General features: G+C 36.0%; 2 protein-coding genes across 4 annotated transcripts; both read right to left on the bottom strand.

Moving 5' to 3' along the window:
• Positions 1–4,240: 4,240 nt before the first annotated feature.
• LOC143210765 (uncharacterized) lies at positions 4,241–4,748 on the bottom strand. Its single transcript, XM_076427925.1, has 2 exons — positions 4,460–4,748; positions 4,241–4,380 (listed from the first exon to the last, which is right to left on the bottom strand). The coding sequence occupies exons 1-2, from the start codon at positions 4,746–4,748 to the stop codon at positions 4,358–4,360; spliced, it is 312 nt and encodes a 103-aa protein (XP_076284040.1). The 3' UTR covers positions 4,241–4,357.
• Positions 4,749–4,910: 162 nt separating this feature from the next.
• Positions 4,911–25,460, bottom strand: Cnk (connector enhancer of ksr). Of its 3 annotated transcripts, none has more exons than XM_076427914.1 (12): positions 25,077–25,460; positions 23,879–24,468; positions 23,429–23,539; positions 23,095–23,345; positions 17,313–19,525; positions 17,109–17,238; positions 16,541–17,038; positions 15,275–15,418; positions 12,969–13,696; positions 12,503–12,904; positions 12,152–12,381; positions 4,911–10,385 (listed from the first exon to the last, which is right to left on the bottom strand). In XM_076427914.1, exons 1-12 carry the CDS (start codon positions 25,132–25,134, stop codon positions 10,170–10,172), a joined length of 5,571 nt encoding a protein of 1,856 aa, XP_076284029.1. In that variant the 5' UTR covers positions 25,135–25,460; the 3' UTR covers positions 4,911–10,169. The 3 variants fall into 3 exon arrangements, with proteins under 3 accessions (XP_076284029.1, XP_076284030.1, XP_076284031.1); XM_076427915.1 differs by having other exon boundaries at positions 12,969–13,684; XM_076427916.1 differs by having other exon boundaries at positions 12,969–13,681.
• Positions 25,461–26,469: the final 1,009 nt, after the last annotated feature.

Below are 26,469 nucleotides of genomic sequence, written 5' to 3'. Positions count from 1 at the left end.
GTTTTCCATATAATGTCTTCCATATCTTTTGTTTCCCTCCATGCTTTATTTAAAGTAGTATCTTTATTAACTGGTATGACCATTCCATCGTAGTTAACTATTTGACTATTAATATGCATCAAGGTTTTGTTATTCTTTTTGGATCTCAACTTCAATATGAACTTCTCCGAAAGTAGGTTTACTCTTTCTTCAAAGTTCATTATTCCAGCTTCCACTGCCATGACATTTGTCGGTGTGGAGTTCCTATAGCCCATAGCTATTCTTATTCCTTCGTTTTGGATTTTCTGGTACCTTTCCTTAGACTTGTTTGTTGGGCTGTAATAAACTGGTATGGCATATTCCAGAACTGATCTTACGAGGCTTTTATAAAGATGGATCATGATGTTTGGGGATGCACCATTTTTTATATGTGCAATATATCTTAGCATATTTAGTCTTTTTTTTGCTTTTTTTTCCGTTTCTTCTACCTGATGGTTGAACTTCAATTTGTTGTCCAGTGTTATGCCTAAAAATTTAGCTCTTTCTGACTCTTCTATTATAATTTCTCCCCTCTTTATTTTCAATTTATTTCTCCTGCGGGTATGTTTTGTGTAGTATAGAATTTGAGTTTTGCTTTCAGAGATTTCCAGTTGAATTTCCTTAAGCTTTTCAGTAAGAGTTTGCATAGCTTTTGTTGTATTGTATTCAGCTTCCTTCATATTATTACATGTGATTACTATTGCGATATCATCTGCGTATTGTAAGATTTCATAATTCTCTTCTTCCATTCTGTGGCCTAATTCCAATGTGTAGATATTGTATAAGATAGGGCTAAGTATATATCCCTGAGGTAGTCCAATAAAACTATCCTCTACTCTATCTGGTTCGAACTCTCTAATGAAAGTGTTTTTCCTCTGATTTAGCCATCTCTTGATGTAGTTATAGATTCGTTCTGGGCATTTTATCTTTTTTAAGATGTTTAGAAGGATATTATGGTCTACATTATCGTATGCAGCTTTTACGTCCACCAACGTTATCACAGTTTCCTTATTTGATCTACTGTTACGCCTTATTATCGAGTTCATCGATGCTAGGTTATCCATGGTACCTCTACCTTTCCTAAAACCATTTTGTGATTCGTGTATTAGTGACTTTCTTTCAATCAAGTTGGTAAGTCTGTCTACGACAACTCTCTCGCATATTTTACCCAGACAGCTAGTCATAGATATTGGTCTGACAGCGTTTTTTCCTATTTTGTCTATGAATACGACCTTTGATTCTTTCCATTGTTTAGGTAGATCTTCCTCGCCGGACCATATGTTCTGGAAGATATCCAGTATTTCATATTTGGCGGAGTTGGGTAGGTTCCTAATTATCCTATTGTCCAGGTTGTCTAGACCAGGGGCCGATTTTAAATTGGCTTTTAGAATGCTGTGTTGAAGTTCATCTTGTGTGATAACTTTGTTCCATATTTCATTTTCCTGGAGGGTATTGTCATCGTATATTCTCTGTGAAAGTTCTGTTCTTACTTCATCTATTGTGTGAACATCTCTCAAAGGGGATTGAGTTTTCTCATTTCCTGGAATTTTGGTAAGATCATTTATTACCTTTTCTTCTAGTTTATTCCTAATTTCTGGAGTCTGTTTGTTCCCTCTCTGTTTTACAAAACCGCATTGTAGTCTTTTAATCTTGTTCCAAATTTCTCCCGTTGGAGTATTATTATTTATAGATTCTGAAAAATCTAACCAAGTTTTGTTTTTTTTTTGTTTGATAAGTACCTTTATTTCTCTTTCTTCTTTTTTTAAATCCTCCCAGCTATCTAAGGTAGGATTTTTATGAAACTTGGATGCAGTTTTTTTAAGGTTTTTCCTCTTTTCCCAGCATTCTTTATCCCACCATGGAGGACTTCTTTTATTGATATCTATCTTCCTAGGGGTTTCTCCTCTTGTATTCCTTTGATGTTGACTAATATCGTTGTTTCTAATGATTCGATTGTTGTAGGATTCTGAGTTGGAATTTAATTTGTTGTAATCCTTTTCTTGGGTTTTGATAATAGCTTCTTTTATTATCATTTCGAGTGTATTGTATCTGTCTTGAATTGTTTGCTCGTGCTTTTCTTCTCTATTCCCTGTTTCATCTATTATATAATTTAGTTTCGACTCAATTATTTCTCTGAATTTAGGCCAGTTCATCGTAACATCATTATATGGCTTCTTATTGCAGTGTATAATATTGTCAAAGAGTTTCATCTCGAGGATAAAGTGATCAGATCCCCATTGCTCGCCAGTGTTCCTATATTGGCTTTTACCTATTATATTCATCGTTGTTATAAACAGGTCTATGTTCGATGGATTTGTCCTTCCATCTCCTATCCGTGAGATTGTGTCAAAGTTTCCTATAAAAAGGTCAGATTCCATTAGAACATCCTCCAGAATGCGACCATCCCCATTTGTATTAACACAGTTCCATAACGGACTTTTCGCATTATAGTCACCAATGAATATGGTGTCAACGTTCTTTCTCTTGCTATTGAAGAGGTTTTTCCAATTTTGTTTGTTCCAATTTAGATCAGGTTTCCTGTATGATACAACTATGTCAATTTCTTTTTCAGAGTTATATATTGTGATTGAGACGGTATCTGTTTCCTTCATTTCCTGTTCCCTTATAGTATTTACTCTGTGTTTAATGTTATTTTTGATTAATATACAGACGCCCCCGCCTTGGATGCTGTCCTGTCTATCATTTCTGTACAAGTTATAACCTTTGATATTGAATCCATTGTGTTTGTTCGATAACCATGTTTCGGTGATGCATAAAATGTCAAACTCCTCTGTTAAGATTTTTACTTCATTGATCTTATTTTTTATACTTCTCGCGTTCCATAGTTCTATTCTGATAAGGTTGTCTGACATATATGTTTTGAGTGTGGTTTATGTGTGTTGTTATCTTCTTTGCCTTCCTTCATTATTTCATTACTTTGTGAGGAACTATTGAGAGTTAATTCTTTATCTTTTTCTTCTTCTTCCACTGTGAAGCTTTTATAAAAGTCTCGTATATCAGTGGATGTGGAGGGTTGACTGTCCATCTCTTCTTCATGCAGATCATTTTTTACGTTTCCTTTATAATAATTGTCTCTAACTTTTTTCCTAATCTTTTCTATTTCTTTCTCCCTGTCATATTTCCTCTTTACTTTCTCGTGGGCTATTGTCTTATGTTCTTGGTTATCTCTTCCGCTTAAGTAGTTCGTCCTCGTATTGGTGAAACCTTGTCTCTTTCTTGTATTTGTCTGTTCTTTGACTCCTTGTGTGTTTGTTATTTCCCCGTTTTCCTTACATAATGTTTCGAACCTATTGGATGACCCATTCGACCAACGTCTTTCATCTGTGTTTCTTTTGGTAGAGTATTTTCCAATTGTATCAGTATGGTGTCTATTATGTGTATTAATATTCCCGACTTGGTATGGTTTTTCTGGTGCTCTTTTGGAGACCACCTCGGCCCAGCTGTCTTTGATAATTCTTCGACCTACTCTTTGGTTAGTATGTTTGATGATATCCGTTTCTATAGGACCAGTAATTGTTTCCCAGTATTCCACCCTGTCTTTTTTATTGAGTGGTGGGAATTTTGGGATGTGTCGGTTTTGAATATTATATGTTTGTTGATCAATTTCATGTTCCTTGTCTTCTCTCCTTCCATGTGTATTATCGTATTGTGAATGTATGTTCTCGTTTGAGTCAAATAGAGGTCCATAAGAGGCCCTTTCTTTGGCCACTTTATATGGTACGTTTTTATACGCCATGATTTTTTAAATAAATCTTTCTCTCTGATTTATCTTACATTCCCTAGATACGCTGGTGTGCTCCTCACCGCAGTTGTAGCACTTTGGTTGTTCGTTGCATGTCCCGTGGTACTCCTCTGAGCACACGAAGCACCTTTTTTTTTGGTTCTTGCATTTAGTTTGTGTGTGTCCAAATCTCAGGCATTTATAGCACTGCTTTACAGATTCTACAAATGGTTCAACTCTGACCCACACATGTCCATATCCTATCAATAGTTTGGTAGGAAGTGAGTCCCCTTGAAATTTGATCAATATACATAGACTTACTTTCTTCCCATATGGTTTCGTTATCCTTCTTTTTTCTTTTTTTAAGTCTTTCCAAGGAAAAGAGACCTTGGTTGGGTGAAAGCTGTTCTCTTAATTCTTCTATTGTGCCCTCCCATTCTGTGATTACTCCTTTTCTGTATTTTATCCTGTATGGGATAGAAGTGTACATACAGCTTTCTTCTAAGGTTCCTTTTTTTAGCAAGTTGTTGGCATCTTTCCTGTTTCTAGTGGTCATTTCTGCTCTGGAAAACCCTGTCATTTTAATTGAAACAGGGTTTATCCCTTCACTCGTGATAAATCTGTAAATTTTAATAAGATTGTATTTTTTGGATTTGGACATTACATTGTTTTTTAGGGCGATAGAGACGGTATAGTTACCGCTAACCGTCTCTGTTTCGTATATATCATTCTGGTCTCTATTATAGGCTATGCTGTGTATTTCATTTTCCTCGTTGGCTATGTTGTTGTCTTTACTATCTCCATTTCCGCTTTGTTTTGTGACTAATTTTTCTTGTGTAAACATCTTATCTTCTGAATTGCAATTTTCATTCATATGTAAATTTCCATTTTTTTCTGGATCTTGTATTATCTCCATGTCCTGGTCATTAATTGGTTCGTCTTTTTCCTTACTTATTGGATTGGTCCACTTTCCCAGTGGATCCGTCATTATTATTACTGTTGGTTTTTGTCCTCCAATCGTAGAGAGGCTTCGGGAGGTTATCCCGTTTCTTTAAACCCGTCCCGCCAGGTGGCGGGACGGTTTTGACGCCTTTTTCCAAAAGGTTAAATAGGTTATGTCTTTTTCTGTAAACTATTAAATTTACCTTTTTCTCCTTCTTCAAATCTTGAGTCATTTGATTATTTCCAGTGACGCATTTATTCGTTCGTTGAAGCCTTTTCTCTTCTTTTTTTTTCTTTTTCTCTCTCTTTTTTCCTTTCACGAAAAATCTTGGACGATATCGGAACACTCCTCTTTTCCACCACGCTCCTACCCTACATCCGTCTCTGGTCTAGAAGAATTTATGTAGAATCGGAACGGAAACGTATGAACACGCAAGACCGCAAAAACCGTTCCGGTAACCGGACCCAACTAGTGATGGGCATTATCGACTAAATTCAACTATCGACTAATTACTATTTAGTTACTACCCTGATAACCAGGCCTGCCGAGGGTAGATCCTACCTAGAGCTAAGAATTGGCCCGTTCCGAGCTGCGTTATTGTTCGAGTTGCTCAAGGTGGGATTAACTCGATTTTTGCCTGGGATTCTCCGCGCGTATTAGTAGCTATTTTTGCCGTCTAATAGCGGAGGGCAATAGCCGAAGGCAAATTGAAGGCAGCCGGCCGGCCGAAGCTGAATTTGTTTAAGAGGGCAGTACCGTCGAGTCGTACTGATGTGATGATGTGATTGGCGAATATAATAACAGATCTGGGCGACGCTGGCTCGAAAAACACATGTTGCTGCAAGTTGCAGCCTGTTGCAGCCTGCAACTCCTTTGTTGGAGTGGATGACGTGGGGACTGGAACTGTCTTACTGACAATGAGTGTAATTGAGTGTTACTGAGCAAGAGAAGGTGAGAAGCAAAGAGGATTAGTCAGGATTAGTCCTCTTCAGTCCTCTTTGGTGAGAAGCAGCAACAGCAACATGTATTTTTCGAGCCAGCGTCGCCCAGGTCTGTGCAGGTCTATATAATAAGACAATCCTCTTTTCAACCAAGAAGAAATGCGGTGAGAGCAGCACTGTACTCGAGCGATTCACGGGAGGAGTTACGAAGAAAAGCTGATCTTCCAGAACCTGTTTATCAGATTTGTCCTGCAAATCATCTTCTGTGTTCGCGCAAGTCAAGGTTTGTAAAAATTTGACTAATAGTTGACTAATAAAGAAAAATAATCAAACTAAATGAAAAAATATAATATTTATTATTTCCTACTTCATTCATTTATTATCCCTTCTGATATTGAGTAGTCTGAATTTAAAATTATTAATATTTAAACATTAAAATAAGTGTATAGTAGTCATACAAAAAATATAAATTTTCTTTTCCGTCGAACGACACTTTTTTTCCATAAACACATTTCAATAAATTTCGAAATGTAATGAATTGAAATTGAACTGTAGAGAAAATGGTATGGCAATACAATTTTGATAGTTTCCATCTCTTGCAATCGATGCAGACAATTTTTATTTCGCATAAAGATCCGCAGTCTAAGAAAAATAACATAAATATGAGAATAAGTAAAATTTGCATGTGCAAAAATCGATCGTGTCGATCGATCTTCTTTCTCGTGCGCTCGATTACTTCGCTGCTGACATCTGCCACATCAGTGCGAACTACCCTCGCCGACGAGGCGGCCCTGTAAAACGATATTAGCCAATCACATCAGTAGATTATTATTAATTCACATAGTTCAATTTGCCTTCGGCTATTGCCCTCCGCTATTAGACGGCAAAAATAGCTACTAATACGCGCGGAGAATCCCAGCCAGAAATCGAGAATTTGGTTATCAGGGTAGTAGTTGAATACTATCGATTTAGTCGATAGTTTTTAGTCGATGGTGCCCATCACTAGACCCAACCGGACCGGAGACATATGAATCGACCCTTACAGGACACCACCGCCGGTGAGGGTAGGTCGTACTAATGTGGCAGATGTCGGCGAAATAAACTTTTTTTGTACCAAATATGCAGCACTCGTCCTTTTTACTGACAATTGGAAATACCGATTTTCGAATGCAGAATTTTATATTGTGCGTATGCAAGGAGAGAAAACGAAGGAAACAGCATCCGCCACATCAGTGCGATCGTGCTGCCCTCTTAAACAAAGGCAGATTCGGGATCCAGCCGCCAGCATTCTGACTTCGTTCTGCCCATGTCCAAAGCCCTGCTCCAACGGACGGCAGAACAAGTTACAACTGCGCATACAGACGTACGTCCAAATTGAGCCAATCCTGCCTTGAGCAGCTCGGAACGTAGCTTGGACAATATTCTGCCCGTTTCCCGCCCTAGGCAGGCTCTGCTCAAGGCAAGCTAGGATTGTGCCGGGATGGTGCCGAAGCAAGAATACGAGGCCACGCGGAGTTTATGTACCATGACCGGAATCTAGCATTTTTTCTTACTGGGAAGCTTCTCGATAAAATGGAGAACCTTGAGCACCCCGCAGGATTTTAAAAAATTGGTATGATTTGATTCTGAAAAATGAATATATAGGGTGTGGCGCAAATTAGTCCCCACGATTTTTCACCCCTTCGGATGGTCGGATAGAAAAATGTTTACCGACAAGAAATTGCAATATTTTAAATTTAAAAAAAAATCGATTTTTAACAAAAAATCAAGGTTGCTGTCATATCTTTTACTGGAACTGGGTATTTTTAACTTCATATAACATTGTAGGCGACGTCGAAACGAATTCAACGACCTGCTGTACACTGACTTTCAGATGACCTTGAAATTTAATTTAATTATTAATTATAATTACATGTACATATGTTTAACATTCGTGTTTTCAATTTGGCTCCGTATAAATTAGGTTTTTGGTGAGTTAAGTTCTGAAGCAATGTTTAAGTTCATTTGTTTACCTCTAAATACGAGGCGTTGCTATTATTCGGACCGTCGAATTATTTCAAATATTCTGGCAATTGATTCATGGCGATATTTTCTTTCAAGGTCATCTGAAAGTCATCGTATAGCAGGTCGTTAAATTCGTTTCGACGTTGCCTACAATATTATGAAATTAAAAATACCCAGTTCCATTAAAAGATATGACAGCGACCTTGATTTTTTTGTTGAAAATCGATTTTCTTTTATTTAAAAAATTGCAATTTCTTGTGGGTGGATTTATAGTGGAGCAGCGAGGTGAGCTGTGCGGTGAAAAAAAAGAAAAACAAAGAAAATACATATGTACTTTTTCATTAGTATGTGTCGAAATGTTGTCACGAATGTTGGTTTCTTTTCACCGCGCCGCACAGTGGGCCAGATCGCCGCGCTAGCTGTTCACGCCTATTTCACTATTATTTAAAAATATAAAGACCACATTAAATAGGTCGTTGGATTCGTCTTGACAGCTATAACATTATTGAATAAAAAATATATAGTTATAAATAAATATTGAAGGTGCACACCATTTTTTATTAAAAAACAAAAATTATTGAAATTTTTTGTATTGAAATTTGTAGAAGACTGATTACTTTTTGTACGAAACATTTTTTTGTCTGCGTTAGATCTTTGTGGTCGTCAATGCGTCTCGTGCAACGCGACTCGCCGCGGAATTGCGTGCACGCGACGCTTTAAACCAACATAATTTCCAAACTTGGATCGATTTGGGTGGGAAATTTGCAGGATCTTTTAGAGGAGACGTTGCTGCAAATGTTCCACTTTGTTAGAGCACGACACTATGTAACACTTTTAACTTATCCCTTGTCAAAGGTGAAAAACTTTGACAGTATTCCTTAGTTGACTAAGTATTTTTTTTTATAACAAATTATGAACATTAATGTTTAGTTCCTGGTGCGTTCTCAACATAGATATACATTCTTTATACAAAAAAAAATTGGGCACTTAATCTTCAGTAGGTTTTCCAGGACAGCGTTATGAACAAAAGGAATTTTTTCGGTGATAAATTGTATCTGAAAAAGTTTGATCTTTGAACGCTTATTGTAACGAGAGTTTTTAATAACTTTAATTAATATTATCGGTTTCGAATGTAATGGACATTTAAGAAACGTTGTACATTCGTTAAAAAGCGATATGAGGACTTTGATTTTTTAGCTCATGAACAGCTAGCGCGTCGATCTGGCCCACTGTGCGCCGCTATCATCGATGCTCGCAGCTCCACTATAAATCCACCCTTATGCTGCCCTTTTACAAAGAGGCAGAATCCAGGACCGCGCTGCCTTCCATCTGCCCGGCAGAATCGAGCAGATTCCGAGCATCCTATACTTCGAGCAGCTTCGAGTGTCGTTCTGATAGGATAATGCCCGCCATCTGCTCGTTAGGCTGTGCTCGATATCTGCTCGAGGCTGCCCTGGCTGACTGGGAATATATGCATGGTTTATTGGTTTTGTGTGCACAGTAATCCCTTTTGAAGCATTTACTTTTTCTGTATAACATTTTTCTCAAATTATAATTAGAAAGGATTCATTTGTTTCAGATACATAAATCGCCATGAATACAAATAAACTATATTTATAAGACGTTTTTAAAATTGTGCTGTACATTAGTAACACTTTACAGATATTTTGTTAAAATGCAATTCCTGTTATTCTTGCATGCTATTAATGTTATAAGAGCACTTCCATTATCTTTATTTATAAAACTATTTGTTAGCAAAACGTTCTATATACAGATATATATATATGTGTATATATATATATATATAATATATAATAAAAGGCCATTCAACTCTAGGATTGAAGTAGAAATATACTGAAAGGTACTAGTGCATGTAAAAAATTTATCTTTATCGTAATAATGCAAGTATAGTTATTTGGTGTCTGGGAGGGGTCCTGATCCCACATTATTATAAGTTTTATTAACTCTGCATATGAAATAAGACTGGCCTCTTAATGTTTCTAAACGCAAGTATGTATATACATATACGTTCTCAATCATTGATGTACGATTACATAATTCATTTACAATAAATGTTTTCATAATATTCCTCTGAAATATTTTATAAAATACACTGACATGTATCTAGATTTACTCACTTATGATAACAATAACTACAATTAATGATAAGAACAAAATGGAATTCATTAAAATTAGATGCAATCGGTAGATTTAGTATACCTACAAAGATAATGATATACGATATTGATTTCAGTCGTCAACTCAGTTAATATACATATATTACAATGTTTCTATGTACTATTCTGAGTGGATAGTTCGTAATTCCAATTTATACAAAATAATTTTGATAACATCCGTGCGTTTATAAAATGGACGGTTAAATTTGAATACTTTATAGAAAAATACTAGTAAATCCTTAAATTCCTTATAAGAAAACGGCTGATCATGTATGAATAGCGAGAACAAATTATCTTTGGCTATTATCATATAGTTTAATGAATTATAACGCGTTCTCTATCGGTTAATGAGTGTCTCGATTCCTCTTATTACGGTTACGCAGCAAAGAAGCGTCCAAAAGAGAATAAGTGCCAGGTTCAAACACTGGTGGATACTCTAAACCAGGATAATCAGGCGGGGGAGATGTAGGTGGTGGTATATAAGGCAATGTTGGTGGATTTAATGAATGTCTACTTGTGCTGGTGAATCCTTTCTGACATGCAGAATAATTTGTACCATTCTGAAAAAAAATGTTTACATCAAAATGAATGTTCGATATAATTAGAGTGTGGATTTTCTAGGTTTATAATACGCATATACTCTTATGCAAAATATATAACACAGCAATAGCTTTATACAGGGTGAGTCCGAAAAAACAGAACACTTAAGTATCTCCATTACTTTTCGTTGTACAAAAAAACTTCTTAGGATAAAGTTACACTGTTTGAAGGGCCACATGTAACGGTGTAAGGGAAAAAATTTTCGAGGTCATTTTTTTATGAGATTTCAGTCACCGATATTTTTTTTAATGGAATGAGGTATTTTTTAATACATCAATCGATGCAACTGGACATGCGCTATAAAAAAGTACTAACCTATGTATGTCGAAAAGTTATGTACTTCAGGAGATATTTCAATTTAAATAACTCTAAAACACCATTACTGTCGTACTAAGACGTTACACAAGTAAGTAAACGCTAACATCAATTTCAATTTCAATGTCAATTTTTCCATTTCAACTTCAATTTCAGTATCAACTCTTCAACTTCATTTTCAATATCAACTCTTCAACTTCAATTTTTCCAATTCAACTTTAATTTCAACTTCCATTTTAACACTGTCCCATTTCAACTTCAATTTCAATATCAACTCTTCCATTTCAACTTCAATTTCTAACCTTCCATTTCACCTTCAATTTCAACTCTTCCATTTCAACTTCAATTTCAACTATTCCATTTCAACTTCAACTTCAACTCTTCCATTTCAACTTCAACTTCTACTCTTCCATTTCAACTTCAATTTCAACTCTTCCATTTCAACTTCCATTTCAACTTCAATTTCAACTCTTCCATTTCAACTTCAATTTCACCTCTTCCATTTCAACTTCAATTTCAACTCTTCCATTTTTACTTCAATTTCAACTCTTCCATTTTTACTTCAATTTCAACTTCAATTTCAACTCTTCAATGTCAACGTCAATTTTTCAATTTCAACTTCAATTTCAATATCAACGCTTCAACTTCAATTTCAATTTAGACTCTTCAATTTTGCAATTTAGACTCTTCAATTTTGCAATTTCAATTCTTCAATTTCAACGTCAATTTCAATATCATCCCTTCAACTTCAACTTCAACTCTTGAGTTTCAATTTGTTAATTTCAGATCTTCAATTTCATTTTCAACGTCAATTTTTCAATTTGAATTTCAATTCTTCAATTTACACACACACACACTAGCAAGTAAACGCTATCGTCTTAGTACGACAGTAATGGTGTTTTAGAGTTATTTAAATTGAAATATCTCCTAAACTACTAACTTTTCGACATACATGGGTTAGTACTTTTTTATAACGAATGTCCAGCTGCATCGATTGATGTATTAAAAAATACCTCATTCTATTTAAAAAAAATATCAATGACCTTGAAATCTGGTACAGAAATGACCTTGAAATTTTTTTCCCTTACACCGTTACATGTGGCCCTTCAAATAGTGTAACTTTGTCCTAAGAAGTTTTTTTGTACAACGAAAACTAATGGAGATTTTTAGGTGTTCTGTTCCTTTGGACTCACCCTCTATACACAAAAGTGTAAATTACAGTGAATGCTCGTTTAACCGAAGTCTGATTATCCACGGTTTTGATTAACCGGTGTAATCTAGTTAATCAAAATCGCGGATAATCGAACGCCGGGGAATCAAAACCGAGAAACATTTTCCTGTGCCCAGGTCTTGTTTATTTCGGTTCCGATGGGTTTTAGTAATCGAGGTTCCACTGCACTAAAATACTTACTTTTGACGTTAAGTTTGGAGAACATGGTGACGGCGTGTCTGGACTCCAATCACTAACAGAACTAACAGAAGTAAAACTTTGACTGAGCGTTTGTGCGCTATTTCCACTGAAAGAACTAACAGATTGACTGATTCCACTATCACCAGGACTTTGGCTATTTGATCGGCTGGGTAATCGTGATTGATTGTAACCTTTTTCTCGAAACAGTGCTCTATGTAATCTCGGCGAACCTGTAGAAGCGTGAAAGTTATTGTTACTATTTATATCATGTATGTATGACAAAATTTTCATTGTTTGTATTTCAGTTTCTGTGGTAACGCATAGCGGTTCAAAACGAATATGTTAATTTACCTAATAATGTTTTTTGCGTTTCTTTAGGAAGATCAAGCGTACAAGGTTTTTGTTGGCTTTTATTACCGAATAAATTTCTCAAGCGACTGGGTTTTTGGACCTGTTCTCGTTTATCCAAATGCATTTCAAACGCAGCTGTCATTCCTTCTTGTTCGAACGGGGACGTTGGCATAGGTGGTGGTTGGTACTGCGCTACATTTTTCAAACGCGTTTTATCAGACTCGTTATCCTTCTTGTCGTTTCTTCGTAAAGAGTCCAACCAATGTTTATCCGACGAAGAATGGTCACGACGACTTGTCAGGTTGAAACTTCCCTTGCGACTTACAGTTGCTTCTTTCTTTGCACGATTTAACGTTTCATAAGTAGCAGGATATGTAAGGTCACTGCTAGATCCAGAACAACCTGCAAAGTAAATTTGTCATATTTATATTGTCCGAGATCGTTCATATTTTCGTATGAAACCTACCATCGTTTCGAGTAAGTCGTTTTGGTACTGACTTCATGTCATCCACGAAATGACCAACATTTCTTGAAGAATAATAATCGTAAGATCTAGAGGTTTCATGATGATTTGAAGATTGTGGACACACACAGATATTAGAACCGTATTCACAAGCTATACTTCCTTGCCTCTCAAACGGTTCAACAATATCCGATTTACTATGATAAAAAGAAGCAGATTGCTTCGAATCGCTCGTAACACTTCTCAAATGTGTCGAGTCACATAGTTTTGCTTGTTGAGAGTTTAATCCATCTATGGCATTTCTTTTATGCATGTAATTGGATTCATTTGATTTTTTCTGAACTGGATATTTCGATGATTCTCCTCTACTTTCATATCTTTCCAATTCAAAATCTCCGCTTAGTTGTCTTGTATTTAAAGTATCCATGTTTCTTGCGTATCCATATGCTGCAGCATTATTGACATCGCCATTTGCTTTATTTCGAGCATGTATAACATCATTATTAACCGATGTATCGGTAATAGTTTTGGACTGATCAGTAACTGTTCCGCTGTCATGCAAATTTCTGTGTTGGACATGAACATGATCGCTGGTTAAAGGTGTTATATGCGGTGATACAGATCTATTTCTAGATAACGGTCTTTGATCATCTTGTTGCGATAACATAAATTCTTCTAATGTGATAAACCCTTGCAACTCGTCCGGTCTCCTGTTTCTGCTAGTAACACACCTACATTAGACATTATTTTACTAGTCTTTAATATGTATTTACGATGGAAAGATATTGATTATCAGAAGTATGTACATACAGTTAAGGATACAGTAGAGGAACATACTATAATAAGGAAAGACATGCACAAGACAGTAACGTATAAAATAAAATTAATCAACGTTTTCTGTCAATCATTTTATTGTAGAACATGTAAGGCCTCGTACAGACTAGAACATTTCGACGAACGGCGATCGGAACGGATTTGTGCTATTTCCAGATTTTCTTGCGAACAACTATGGGAGCTGCAACGGCGTATACTGCACAAAGAAATACAGAAAATGTTGGCAGTTTATTGAGTGAATTAAAGTTTCAAAGTGAAATGTTCAGGTCTGTACGAAGCATTAAAGACATCAGGTTCGAGATTAAGTGACTTGAATTTTTGGAGATGTTGCAACATGATGAATTCTCGTCTTTATATGATTCTACGGTACATATTCTGAATAAAAACGGAAGGGTTAAGTTCCGAGAGCGCGTTCCGTAAACAACAAGGTTGGTCACACATCGAGCCCTTTTCGGTTTTGCTGAGCGTTCTAAGTTGTGAAAATCGCACACGTCTTGATATGTAAATACTAGAGGTGTGCGGGAACCCGGGAATTCCCGAATCCCGATGCCGGGAACGGGATGGGAAGTCTCATATCATGTCGCGAAGGGGATTCCAAAAATCCTGAGTTTTTCCCGAGAATATTCGGGTTTCTCGTGAATTTTTTCGGGATTTCTGCAGGGGTGTGCGAGATTCACGAAAGTGTTCGGAATTCCCGTAAAATATCCGCGATTCCCTAGAATTTTTGGGGATTCCGAAATTCTCGGGATTCCGTCCCGATCCCAAGAAAAATTCTCGTCCCGATCGAAATCTCGCACACCCCTGAACTTCTGATACTCTACGGAGTCTTTTAATATTGCTTTTTAGTCTTTATCTATGTTACAAGAGTCTTCATTATAATCTCGGGCTAATAAACAAAACAAACAGATTTGTAAGTGCCACCCGTTCGCGTTCGTACGCGCCGAAATGCGCGCGGCGGCGCACTATGGGCCAAACCGACGAAATCTGTGTCAAAATCAAAGAACTTTCGATAGAAATAAGATAGAGCGGCGTTCGTGGCACGTTCGTCGATATGTCATAACATCTCCAAAAATTCAAGTCATTTAATCTCGAATCTGATGTCCTTAAAATGCTTCGTACAGACCTGAGCATTTCAACTCAATAAACTGCCAACATTTTCTGTATTTCTTTGTGTAGTATACGCCGGTTCAGCACCCATAGTTGTTCGCAAGAAAATCTGGAAATAGCACAAATCCGTTCCGATCGCAGTTCGTCGAAATGTTTGTCAAAATGTTCGTCGAAATGCGCGGTGCGCGGCGCTGTTCGTCGAAATGTTCTAGTCTGTACGAGGCCTAATGTAACAATTATTTTTTAAATTTCAGAATTTGTCTTTAGTGATCTCTACAATTAAAAAGAACAGCATGGTGGCAACCAGTGACAAGTTAGTGGAAAAATTGTTAATCTTACAAGCATGCAATGGATGTATCTGTATTTACCTGTCTGTTGTGCGCCTATAATCCCCCATATCTTGGGTACTACTCGACATATCGGTAGTACTTTGGGACGCACATAATCCATAAAATGTGCTTCCTGCAATTGTCATTTGTAAGTCCGATGAATTTGGAATAGACTCCGGTTTTCTAGAAAGGTCGACGTACATTTATATGAAATCTGTATTTTACACGGCTTTGTTATACAGGGCGAGTCCGAAGAACCAGAAAACCTACATATCTCCGTTACTTTTCGTTGTACAAAAAATCTTCTTTAGCATTAGTCAAAACTGTGTAGTGCAAATACTCCATGAACAAAAATCTCACCCCTTTCACCTATCAATTCACCAAGAACTTCATGGTAGAGACTTTGTGAATCGTGTAAACTTTTGCCAGTGGGGATTCAGACAATTGATAAACGATAGAGCATTTTTGAATAAAGTATTATTTACCGATGAACAAAGACAAACGTCGACGAACAAAGACCATGGTCCATCAATGTTCGCTGCGGAATTTTAAACAACCAAATAATTGGGCCTCACTTTATCACTGGAACATTAAATGCAGAAAAATACATTGCATTTTTACGAGAATCGTTACCAATTCTCCTGGAAAATACACCCTTGAACATTCGTGAAGATATGTGGTATCAACATGACAGATGTCCAGCCCATTCTTCCCGTGTCGTAACACAATTCTTGAATAACAAGTTTCCAAATCGTTGGATTGGACGTAGCGGACCCGTATTATGGCCAGCTCGCTCACCAGATCTTACACCCCTTGATTTCTATCTATGGGGAAAACTGAAAGACGATGTTTATCATGAACCATCAACCACTGTAGACGACATGAAAGAAAGAATCGTTACGGCTTGTGCGTCGATTCCCTCAAAAATGAATTACACAGCAGTACGTTCCGTAACTTCACGGCTAAATAAATGTATAGCAGCTCGAGCAAATGAATTTTATTTATTCCATTTTTCTGGGTTGAAGGTCATTTGTAGGTCATATTGTGTTACACGGATGAATTCGTTATTTTGTCAGCTACAACATTACGTTAACGAAGATATATCATTCCATTTAAAAAAAACATCGAGGACCTCGAAATCTCATTAAAAAATGACCTTGAAAATTTTTCCCTTACACCGTTACGTGTGGCCCTTCAGACAGTGTAACTTTGTCCTAAGAAGTTTTTTTGTGCAACGAAAAGTAACGGAGATATTTAGGTGTTCTGTTTCTTCGGACTCACCCTGTATATAGACGATAGACGTACTTGTTAGGAGTAGATGTAGGAAGTACTCTTCTATAACTTCTAAATTGTGCCGTTGGAACAGGTACATTATGATTTCGCGTACCAAGAAATTTTAAATATTTTCTATCTAAGCTGGCACCGCTCATTTCATGATCCTTGTATCCAGAGAAGTCCTTGCGAACAACTTTCTTCAACGATCCAAACGGTTTCTCCAAATATGGTTTATATTCCGGTGTTTGAATGTTTTTAACTTTGGGTTTTTGTTCGCCATCGCTCTCGTCTGTTTCGCTGAAGAGCGCACTATTTCTACTATGACTGTCAGCACCTAAAGTTGCTTTGTTGATTGCTTCCAACCACAGAGTAAGAGAATCTTCAGTGTCTGCGGCGAAATAAAATACCGTTCCTGTGTGATAAACCTTGAATGCATATTTTCGAGATTTTACTTCGAGAGCTCGAGATACGGTAAATCCTGTCAGAGCTATCAGACAATCTGCTTTCATGCTGGTTTGAGTTTTAAATCTATAAATGTAATCGAGTATCAGTATTTGCACGATAGGTATAAATAAATATTACAGTTTATTCAACAAACCTGTATAAAGAGGAACATTTTAAAAGAAACCAAGCTTTAGCCCAAGCACCGCCAGCACCTCTTGTACGGTACGTTAACCATCCTTCCAAATCACCTGGACCTATATCTTTCACGGAAATATTTCTTCTTCCTGTAGAAAAAGACAATATAAATAAGGAAAACGCAGGGCCAAACGGCTAACAAATGATTTTTATAATTGCTTACTTGCAAATAATATACTTCGTTTTCTACTACTTCTGGGACTATTACTAGAAGATTTGCTTAAACTTCCATGTAGTCCAATACTTCTGGCTACCATCATGGCTTTATTAACTACACCTTTCTCAAAATGTTTTTCTTTTTCAGTAGTTTTAGATTTATGTTCTAAGAATTGTAATTGCTTCGAAGAGCACGACCCATCTAGTAAATCCATATTTTGAGAATAAGATTCAGCGTTGTGACTTTCAATCGTCGAACTGGCATAAGGTTCGTACTTATCACAGATAAACTTGTCTTCCTTTATTTGCTTATCATTGTATTCTATGAACGAGGAATCCATATTTATACTAGATCTACGTTCATTATTTAAATTATTTACGTCATCGATATATTCAATTGATCTTTCGTTAAAGCTGTTGTTGGCATCTAAATAATCTTGCTTTTCTTGAAGATCTACGTTGATTTTCACATGATTTTCTGTATAATATTCCTGTTTCTTCGAATCTTTTCTAACATTAGATCTCTGAGATGCGTAAACTTTTTCTTGATCTTCGATAGTCTTCGAAATATTATCGAAATGCGAAGTCGTTAACTTTGTATAATATTTACGTGGAGGAGGATCTGGAGGTATTAAATGAGATTTAGGTTCTAGCTTTTTAGTCGATTCAACTTTTGTTTGCTCTACATATTTGCATGGTTGTACTATATTTCCTTGATTAACTGGATCTTTCAATTTTTTATCATTCTGCGTTTTTTGACTGATTTGTATGTGGGGAATGTTCTGAGTGATGTTGTGTATATTATCTTCGACGAAACTGTAATCGCAATTTATCCTCGCATTTTCTTCAGCTAGTACTTTTTCTTTTATCGATACGTTAGAACACTTCTTTTCTATCAACTTTGAATGTTCTACCGGAGCGCAATTGAACGTTTGAAGAATTCTACCGAAACTACTCAAGTTCGAATTGCTCTCGATATTATTTTGCGCATGATTATTCGTTAATTCTAATTTGTCTTCGTTATTCTCATGTTTTGAAGTTGAATTACTTCGAAAACCTTTAACGTTGGATGGCTGCAGTGCATTTCCCATTCCAACGTTTGAATTATTCATTGCATTTCTCTTGACGTATTTATTTACATCGGAAATAATACATTCATTATTGCTTTGGTCATTTTCTATACTGTTTCCATGACTTTCCTCAGTATGTACATATATTTTGGGCAAGCTGGATGATTGAGACGTTTCAACAAATTGTTCCTTAGTATTTTGTTCTTCACTCGTAATATTATTATCGATGATCACGTGAAAACTTTGTCGTTGATCGCAAATATCTTTCAACTTTTGTTGGTTATCTAAACTTGTAGATTTCAATTCAATATCAGTCTTATTCGCGGATACATTGCTTATATTATTTGTAGATGATTCTAACGTATAAAATAATTTTTGCTTTCTGTCTTCAGTGTTATCGGTACCCATTAAATCATATGCCGGTGTACTATAACTCTTATCCAATCTACCTCGTTCTTTAACAGTACACGAACTAAACTCTGTACTATCTAGCACGTTCTTATGATTACTATGATTATGTCTATCTCTAATAAAATTGTTGCACTCGTCTAAAGGCACACTTGTATCACCAAAACTATTATTATTGGTAACATTAGCAGATTTTGGAGAAGTTTGGCTGGAAATATTAATATTATTAGTAGTTGACGTTCTCTCACAATTTTGAACACTTTTACATTCGTGCTTTCCTTCGTATACAACGTTAATCGCATTATCTATCTGAGGAACATCAGATTTTACAGATTTCTCTTGAAACTGTAACTTTTTATCATCGATTTGTACATCGGATCTCTTCCTCCTCTTACTCTGTTCGATGCTCAAATACGACTGCGGCCGTAAATTTGAAGGGACATTATCTAAGCCATGAGCACAAGATGCTGCTTTATCCCGTAACTGAGAACTTGTACTATGTTCCTGTTTCAATTCTTTCCAAAACTGTTCAATATCAATTCCGTGCTTAGTAGTGGGACTAGCACCAGTTATAGTAGCCCGTCTTTGAACTGAATTTCTTGGTTTCGTTGAATATAATCGAATTGAGAGAGGCGGCTCTGCCTCGCTATCAGAGTCACTACTATCTATGATCATTGTATCTAATATATTCACTGTATCTAAAATACTTGCTGGTTCTGGACTGGGATTCTTTGGCATGTGCCTAAACAAATTTTCAATTAACATTATTCAATATAATATATGTAAATATCAAATTATTTTCTCTTTAATTAAAAGAGTTATTTGAAGTTGTTACATTACGAAACTCACCCTACGCATGTAGGGTGTACCAGATAAGGTTTTAAAAACTGTTTTCTCGGAATCTAATGGAGATATCGACTAGGGTGTAACTTTTCCGAAGCTTCGAAGACTTCGTAGGAACGAAGGGAACTTCGAAGTTTCGAAATTTCAAAGTCTTCGAAACATATGAAGTTGTAACTTATGAGTTTCATACCATGTCACGATTTTTGCTAAATAAAAATATTAACTTTCTTTTTTGTAAAAATATTAACGACTTTTCGTAATTAAATTAAATTTAAAAGATGTTAAGCAAGACAGGCTTGGCGCTTGACATCTTGACAGCTTCAAAGTCTTCGACCTTCGAAGGAAAGTTACAGCCTTAATATCGACTTAATTTGTTTTTAAATTAAATTGTTAAGGAGGGCTAATATTTGACTAGGTAATTTTTTGGGGATGAAAGAGGGGCCCCATCATTTTTAAAATGGAAAGTATTGTTGATATTTTTTACTATTGTGATACTTCTCATGAAAATCAATGGCATTTACTTGACCGCATTTTTCTTTTATTGCGCATAGTTACAGAGTTATAGCGAACAATTGAAATATTGATTTTGCGAATATGTTTACGGGCAAGGTAAGCAATCTAGGAGCTAGCTATATACAGGGTGTCCCAAAACCCCTTCGACTCCGGGAAATGGGAGGTTCCTTAGGTCATTTGAAGCAACATTTTCCTTTGCACCAATGTCAGCCGGGGCTTTGCTTAGGAGTTATTAACGAAAAACACGGACCAATCAGAGCGCGACCTAGACGGCATCGCGGCGTTACACCACGCTCGTCTCCCGGCGCGCCGGGCTGAACGTGCCATCGCTCGTCTAGGTCGCGCTCTGATTGGTCCGTGTTTTTCGTTAATAACTCCTAAACAAAGCCCCGGCTGACATTGGTGCAAAGGAAAATGTTGCTTCAAATGACCTAAGGAACCTCCCATTTCCCGGAGTCGAAGGGGTTTTGGGACACCCTGTATGTACATACATACAACTCGGTAATGCGAGCACGAAGAAAGATGACTTACAAAGTGCTTAGAAGTCCAAGGACATCATTTTAAACATTTAATAAAATTTAGTATGTAATAATATTATTATATTTTTCGTTTTCTTTCCGTTTCTTCAACATTTAAATTCACAACAAATTGTTTGTTATAACTCTGTAATTATGCGTAATAAAAAGAAAACGGTCAAGTAAATGCTATTGAGTTTAACGAGAGGTATCCCAATAATAAAAAATCAATAATACTTTTCATTTTAAAAAATGTTGGGGACCCCCTATCTCCCCCAAAAAGATTAAATACATACTAAAATAGTAGCCCACCTAAACCATTTAATTCAGAAAAAATTAAGTCGATATCTTCGTTAGATTCTGAGAGAACAGCTTATAACACTTTATCTGGCACACCATGTATATGTATACATATACACTCCTCACAAGAATTAAGGGATCACTTGTGCGAACCAGAAAAATTGCTCCCACTTTACGTGCTCATAACTCCGTGAAAAATTGCTGTATCGATATCGTTAAACAATGGTTTGAAAGCATGAAACCTCTAGCTTCAGATGCTCTGTTTCAAATTGTTGCTATGTCGGTTTTTTTACAAAGTTATAGCAAGATGAAGACAACATTGATGGTTAACAAAACTTTTGTGCAACTTTAGAACATCACACGGGGAGAAACAAATTTTTTGATAAATCGCGTTAATATCATTTGGAAGGGCTAGCTTTCTTGTGTAAATTGTATGGTTGTTGATTATTGTGCGTTTTTTTTTATTCCAGTTATTCAACATTGAAGTAAATATGGGTTTGTTAACTTTAACTGGCTCCAGAAAGCGAAAAAATTATCGTAGAATCTTGTGCAAAAAAGCAATAGAAAGAGCGTTACTTTCTCTTCAAGGCACTCCTTTTGTTATTTCAGAAACTATGCGAGATAGCGAAAAACTTAATGAAATCAATCTTGTGGTACATTTTGTCAGCTTTAATCTTATATAGAATAGTTTTTTCGTTAGGACGCATAGTTTCCGACATACCAGCGGAAACCCGAAAAAGGGACCTCCTCCAGTAGTTTCTCCAGTACCACGCGCGGTAAAAATTTTTTTTTAGCATGCTATATATCATTTTCCATAGATTTTTCACGCTGATTTCAAATCTGTTCAACGAAAAACTTATTACATTAGTTTTGTTCACAAAAATCAATTTCTTGCAAAATCTTGAGGTCGTAGACAAATTTTGAGACCAGATTTGAAATCAGCGTGAAAAAATCTACGGGAAATGATATATAGCATGTTAAAAAGAAATTTTTTCCGCGCGTGATATGTACTGCAGAAACCACATTTTCTTGAAATTCTACATGTTCAACGAATTTTCTCAAGGTTAAAAAACGTTCGTACCATAATCTCCCTATTTTTCCCATATTCTGCAAAGAAACATATTCAGCTTTAATTTTAAAAAAATTTCATCGCTCTACCTCATTTCTATCGAAAGTTCTTTGATTTTGAATCGAGTTTGGTCCAAATTTTCAGAGATGTCAGACAGCCGCTGTACGTGGCGCGCTAATTTCTGCGAAGCACTAACTTCAAACTCAGCTGCCATAGGTGAAAAATTGTCGCAGCGAGTTCATGGGGTACTCAATCGAATCGCTAGAATCTCTGCTTCAATCTGACTTTCGGATCATGATATTACGATCATTTCTCGCCGAGATACAGCGAGTTAAAGGAAAAATGGAAATTTTTTAAGCATATTTTCAAAAACACCTGGTATGTCGAAATGTTAGTGAAATTGAAAAAACAAAAGGAGTGACTTGAAGGGAAAGAAACGCTCTTTCTATTGCTTTTTTGCACACGATGCTGCGATAACTTTTTCGCTTTCTGGAGCCAGTTAAAGTTAAAAAGCCCATATTTACTTCAATGTTGAATAACTCGAACAAAAAAAATCGCACAATAATCTACAACCACACATTTTACACAGGAAAGATAGCTCTTCCAAGTGATATTAACGCGATTTATCAAAAAAATTTGTTGCTCCCCGTGTGATGTTCCAAAGTTGCACAAAATTTTTGTTAACCGTCAATGTTGTCTTCATCTCGCTATAACTTTGTAAAAAACCAACATAGCAACAATTTGAAACAGGGCATCTGAAGCTAGAGGCTTCAGGCTTTCAAACCATTGTTTAACGATATCGATACAGCAACTTTTGACGGAATTATGACCACGTAAAGTGGGACCAATTTTTCGGGTTCCCAGAGGTGATCCCTTAATTCTTTTGAGGAGTGTAGTAATCAAATCCTACTCATTCATATCTAACAGATGTTCAAAATCGACTTTCAAAAACAAGTCTTTTGAGACGGAAACATTTCATACTAAATTTGTACGTATTTTCTTGTAGAATATCGTCTCTAATTCGATCATACTGCCATTTTCGTCACATGCTGTATAAAAGTAAATATATACCTGGGTAATGGCATTGTAAAGTCTGGTATAGTCAATAATTCTGGCCTTGGTGACGGAAGATTATGTTGCCATCTTGTTGTGTATGAAGTTTTTTTATTGCTTGGAAGTCGATATGGCTTTATATAGATTTGACCATATACTTTTGTATGCCTTGGTCTACGTTTTAAAGTTAGCAATACTTCAGCAGGACTTTCACGAAATAACTCTAAAAGATTCTTTCGTTCCCAACCAACCACAGTCTGATAATTTACCTAAAACATTTACTTAAATAATGATTAAATATTTTATTGAATTATACTGCTTCACAGAAACCATATTAAGATTGAGACAGTACTTGAACTATTTCGTCTCCTTCTTCCATTTTACCGCACTGGTGGGCAGCCGATCCAAATTTAATTTCTGCAATTTGATGAGCTCCATGGAAAGATGGCAAAATATAAAATCCCTAGAAAACAATGATTGAAAATTTCGATCTTTCATATAATAAATAATTATCAAAATTATATTCTCCGGTGGTAGTTTAATTATATTATATATTATCGGAGAATTATCTGAACACACAGGAAGTTAGAGTTGTGTTGAATCAATGGTTGCAGGTTTATCTGTAAAGGATGTAGTTGATAATTTCTTCCACAACGAGTGTAAAGAGTAGCATTTTACAATATATGTGAAATTTAATGTGTACACTACATACATTACAGATTTATTTTAAGGAGAAGAAAGCAACGTGGAGAACATTGTTTTCTTTCGGAGACGAAACAATTATAATTACTTAAAAACTTACCAGATCGTCTCCCGGTTTCTTTTTTAACGTAGCTAAATCTAAACTAGTCGGTTGTAATATTATAGGATCGGTAATATCTTGTATTATATAATCTGCTAATTTTGCCAATTGTCCACAAATCGTTCTGATTTCTTCTATTGGCTTTTCCGCGAATCTATCTCTTTGAGCACACGTGGCCATTTCTAAAGCCAGTTTCATCAATTCAACTTTTTTATCATTGTATTCTAGTTGTCCAGAAAACGGCGAACGATCAAGCCATCTCACTAAAGGTTTTACAGCTGTTATGACAGATGCCACATCAGATAATGTTTGCGTAGTAACAGGTTTAGAATCTGTTTGACGAGACAATTCATTTTGTAAACTATGCGCTTGGCAAGACAGTCGGAGTGCCAAAAGCTGCAGATTCTCACGATCAAGCTCATAATGAAAATTTCTTAAATATTCCACAGCTTCGAGAATAATTTCCTGATGACCAAGTTTTAGCACTCCAAGGTGTTCCAAATCTTCCGGTCTTAGACTTAGTAACTGTTGTCCGCTGACACCATGATTTGTAAAACTGTGTACGTAAGGAAGTACAGAATTCTCTAAACCTAAAACAAAAATTACTTTTGCTCTATAAAAATCTCACTAATTCACACTAACACAATACTAACACACTGAACAACACAAACAACGTAAACAACCTAAACAATGTAACAACGTAAACGTTAACAAGTCGTTAACACATCTAATCAGAAATAATGTTTGATTACTTCCTAATTTTATTGTAAAACAACACAGACAGTTCAGAATACTTTTGCTGTATCGTAAACATTACTTTCAATTAACAACAATCGTATTCATTGTAACGGATGTAAACAAAAACTTGATTAGAAACTTCAAAAACAGAAGCACCTTTTCGTATTATTTAGAAATCATTGTTACGATTGGTGTAACCTCTTTTTTTAGGATAAAACATTGTGTGCGAAGTAAGCATTTGTGATGGGTGATTAAACGAATCAACACTGTTTTACACAAGTAATAAAGTGACTGATCAAATGGAGAGAGAAGAGAAGAGAAGAGAGAGGTGCGGGCGTAGCTGCCAAGTATATTTTTGCAAGTAAATTTTAGTAATAATAGGTGAGTAGGGAAAATCACTTGATTCTATTTAGATGTAAAGGATACATATCCCTTTCATAGGAAACACGATGTTTCACACCTTTTAACCATTCACACACTTGATCGGTTTTCCATTCAGCAACATTAACATACGCCATGACCTGACCATCTATTGAATCACAAAATACTAAAGATTCTGCTCGTCCTTGATCGTTCTAAGTTCTAATTGCCAGCTCGCCCCGTCGATGACTTGATTTGATTCAACAATAACTGTATGTTATTACATTACACGATAGTTCAAAATAATCGCGTTACGCTGCGCTTTTGTCGCTTGCAAGCCAACAACTTTATAAACGTATTTCATACTGTTCCATATATTGATATATACATATTTATGTATATATGATATCTGTGAGACACTACGAAACCTATGTTAATATTTTTATATGTTTGAAGACGAACAATAACATAAAAGTTTCATTAGGTGTCCATTAGAACTGTAAGTACAACCCAGGGCCGGCGTGACCTTTTGCGGGGCCCGGTTCAAAAATTGCGCGGGGCCAGAATGCACATTCAAATCCTATACTTATATATAAATTTCACAATAAGGAATTATTTATTATAAGTACACAGGATGTTACATATATTTTTTGTAAGATAAATACTACATAATTTTTCTCGCTTTTTCCGCCGCAAAATCTTTGATTACGTTATCAAAATTTATTGAGTTTGCCACTTCGCTTTCTATTGAAAGAATTGCCAGAGATCGGTCTTATCTAAATCGTAAATCGGTCTTGCTTTATTGATGATCGAAGATAATTTTTTATTAGTTTCAACCGCGAGAGAGAAACTACGTTCAGCTGAAGCCATGGTTACTGTAGTAGTTAACATTACATATTTGTAACGCCGCACCGTGGTCATCGCAATCGCTTACATGGGACATTACCCAACTTGAAGATACACACTTATAGAATACTGGTACATTAAAGAAATGCAAGTCATATTTTTTCGCATCCATGATTCGCTTTCAAGGGGCAAAAAATTCAATGAAAGTACAAAATCTGTAATATATGACTTCCGCAAAAAACTATTGATATAGTTTTATTTCTCGTAAAAAGTACATTTCTCTAAAAGCGTTTGGACTTCTTTATCTGAAATAGTTTCTAGGATATAAGGACTTTATGGAGTTACACTGAACTTTGATGATTTTTGTCATGCCTTCAAACTGAATCATCGCTACTAAAAGAATGTCTTGCATCTTAAAATTCAAAATCGGTGTTTTCTAATTGGGTAATTTCCTTAACACCTAATGTCCTCTGCACCCGTGTTGCAGACGTGTCAACGTTTGATCTGCAACACGCTGCAACGAAATATTTCAATGCAAAGACGGGAGAGAAAATCTTGAACTCATATCAGTGTGGAGCAAGTTGTCATCGATTAGTGGATTATGCGATTACATTTTCCACACACACCCGAATATTCAATCTACTATA

The sequence above is a fragment of the Lasioglossum baleicum genome, chromosome 7 (genome assembly GCF_051020765.1).
Source record: "Lasioglossum baleicum chromosome 7, iyLasBale1, whole genome shotgun sequence".
Classification (NCBI taxonomy): Eukaryota; Metazoa; Arthropoda; class Insecta; order Hymenoptera; family Halictidae; genus Lasioglossum; species Lasioglossum baleicum.
The sequence above is the reverse complement of the archived record's forward strand: the minus strand, read 5'-3'. Positions and strand labels throughout refer to the sequence as shown.

Excerpts from the sequence above, each read along its gene's own strand:
- LOC143210765 (XM_076427925.1), bottom strand. The coding sequence starts at position 4,748 with ATGACGGATCCACTGGGAAAGTGGACCAATCCAATAAGTAAGGAAAAA. Across the intron at positions 4,381-4,459 it reads CGAAACAGAGACGGTTAGCG|ATTTATCACGAGTGAAGGGA; the intron begins GTAACTATACCG and ends TAAAATTTACAG.
- Cnk (XM_076427914.1), bottom strand. The coding sequence starts at position 25,134 with ATGGCGTATGTTAATGTTGCTGAATGGAAAACCGATCAAGTGTGTGAA. Across the intron at positions 23,540-23,878 it reads AGAAACCGGGAGACGATCTG|GGATTTTATATTTTGCCATC; the intron begins GTAAGTTTTTAA and ends ATTGTTTTCTAG. Across the intron at positions 19,526-23,094 it reads TTTACAATGCCATTACCCAG|GCACATGCCAAAGAATCCCA; the intron begins GTATATATTTAC and ends AAATTTGTTTAG.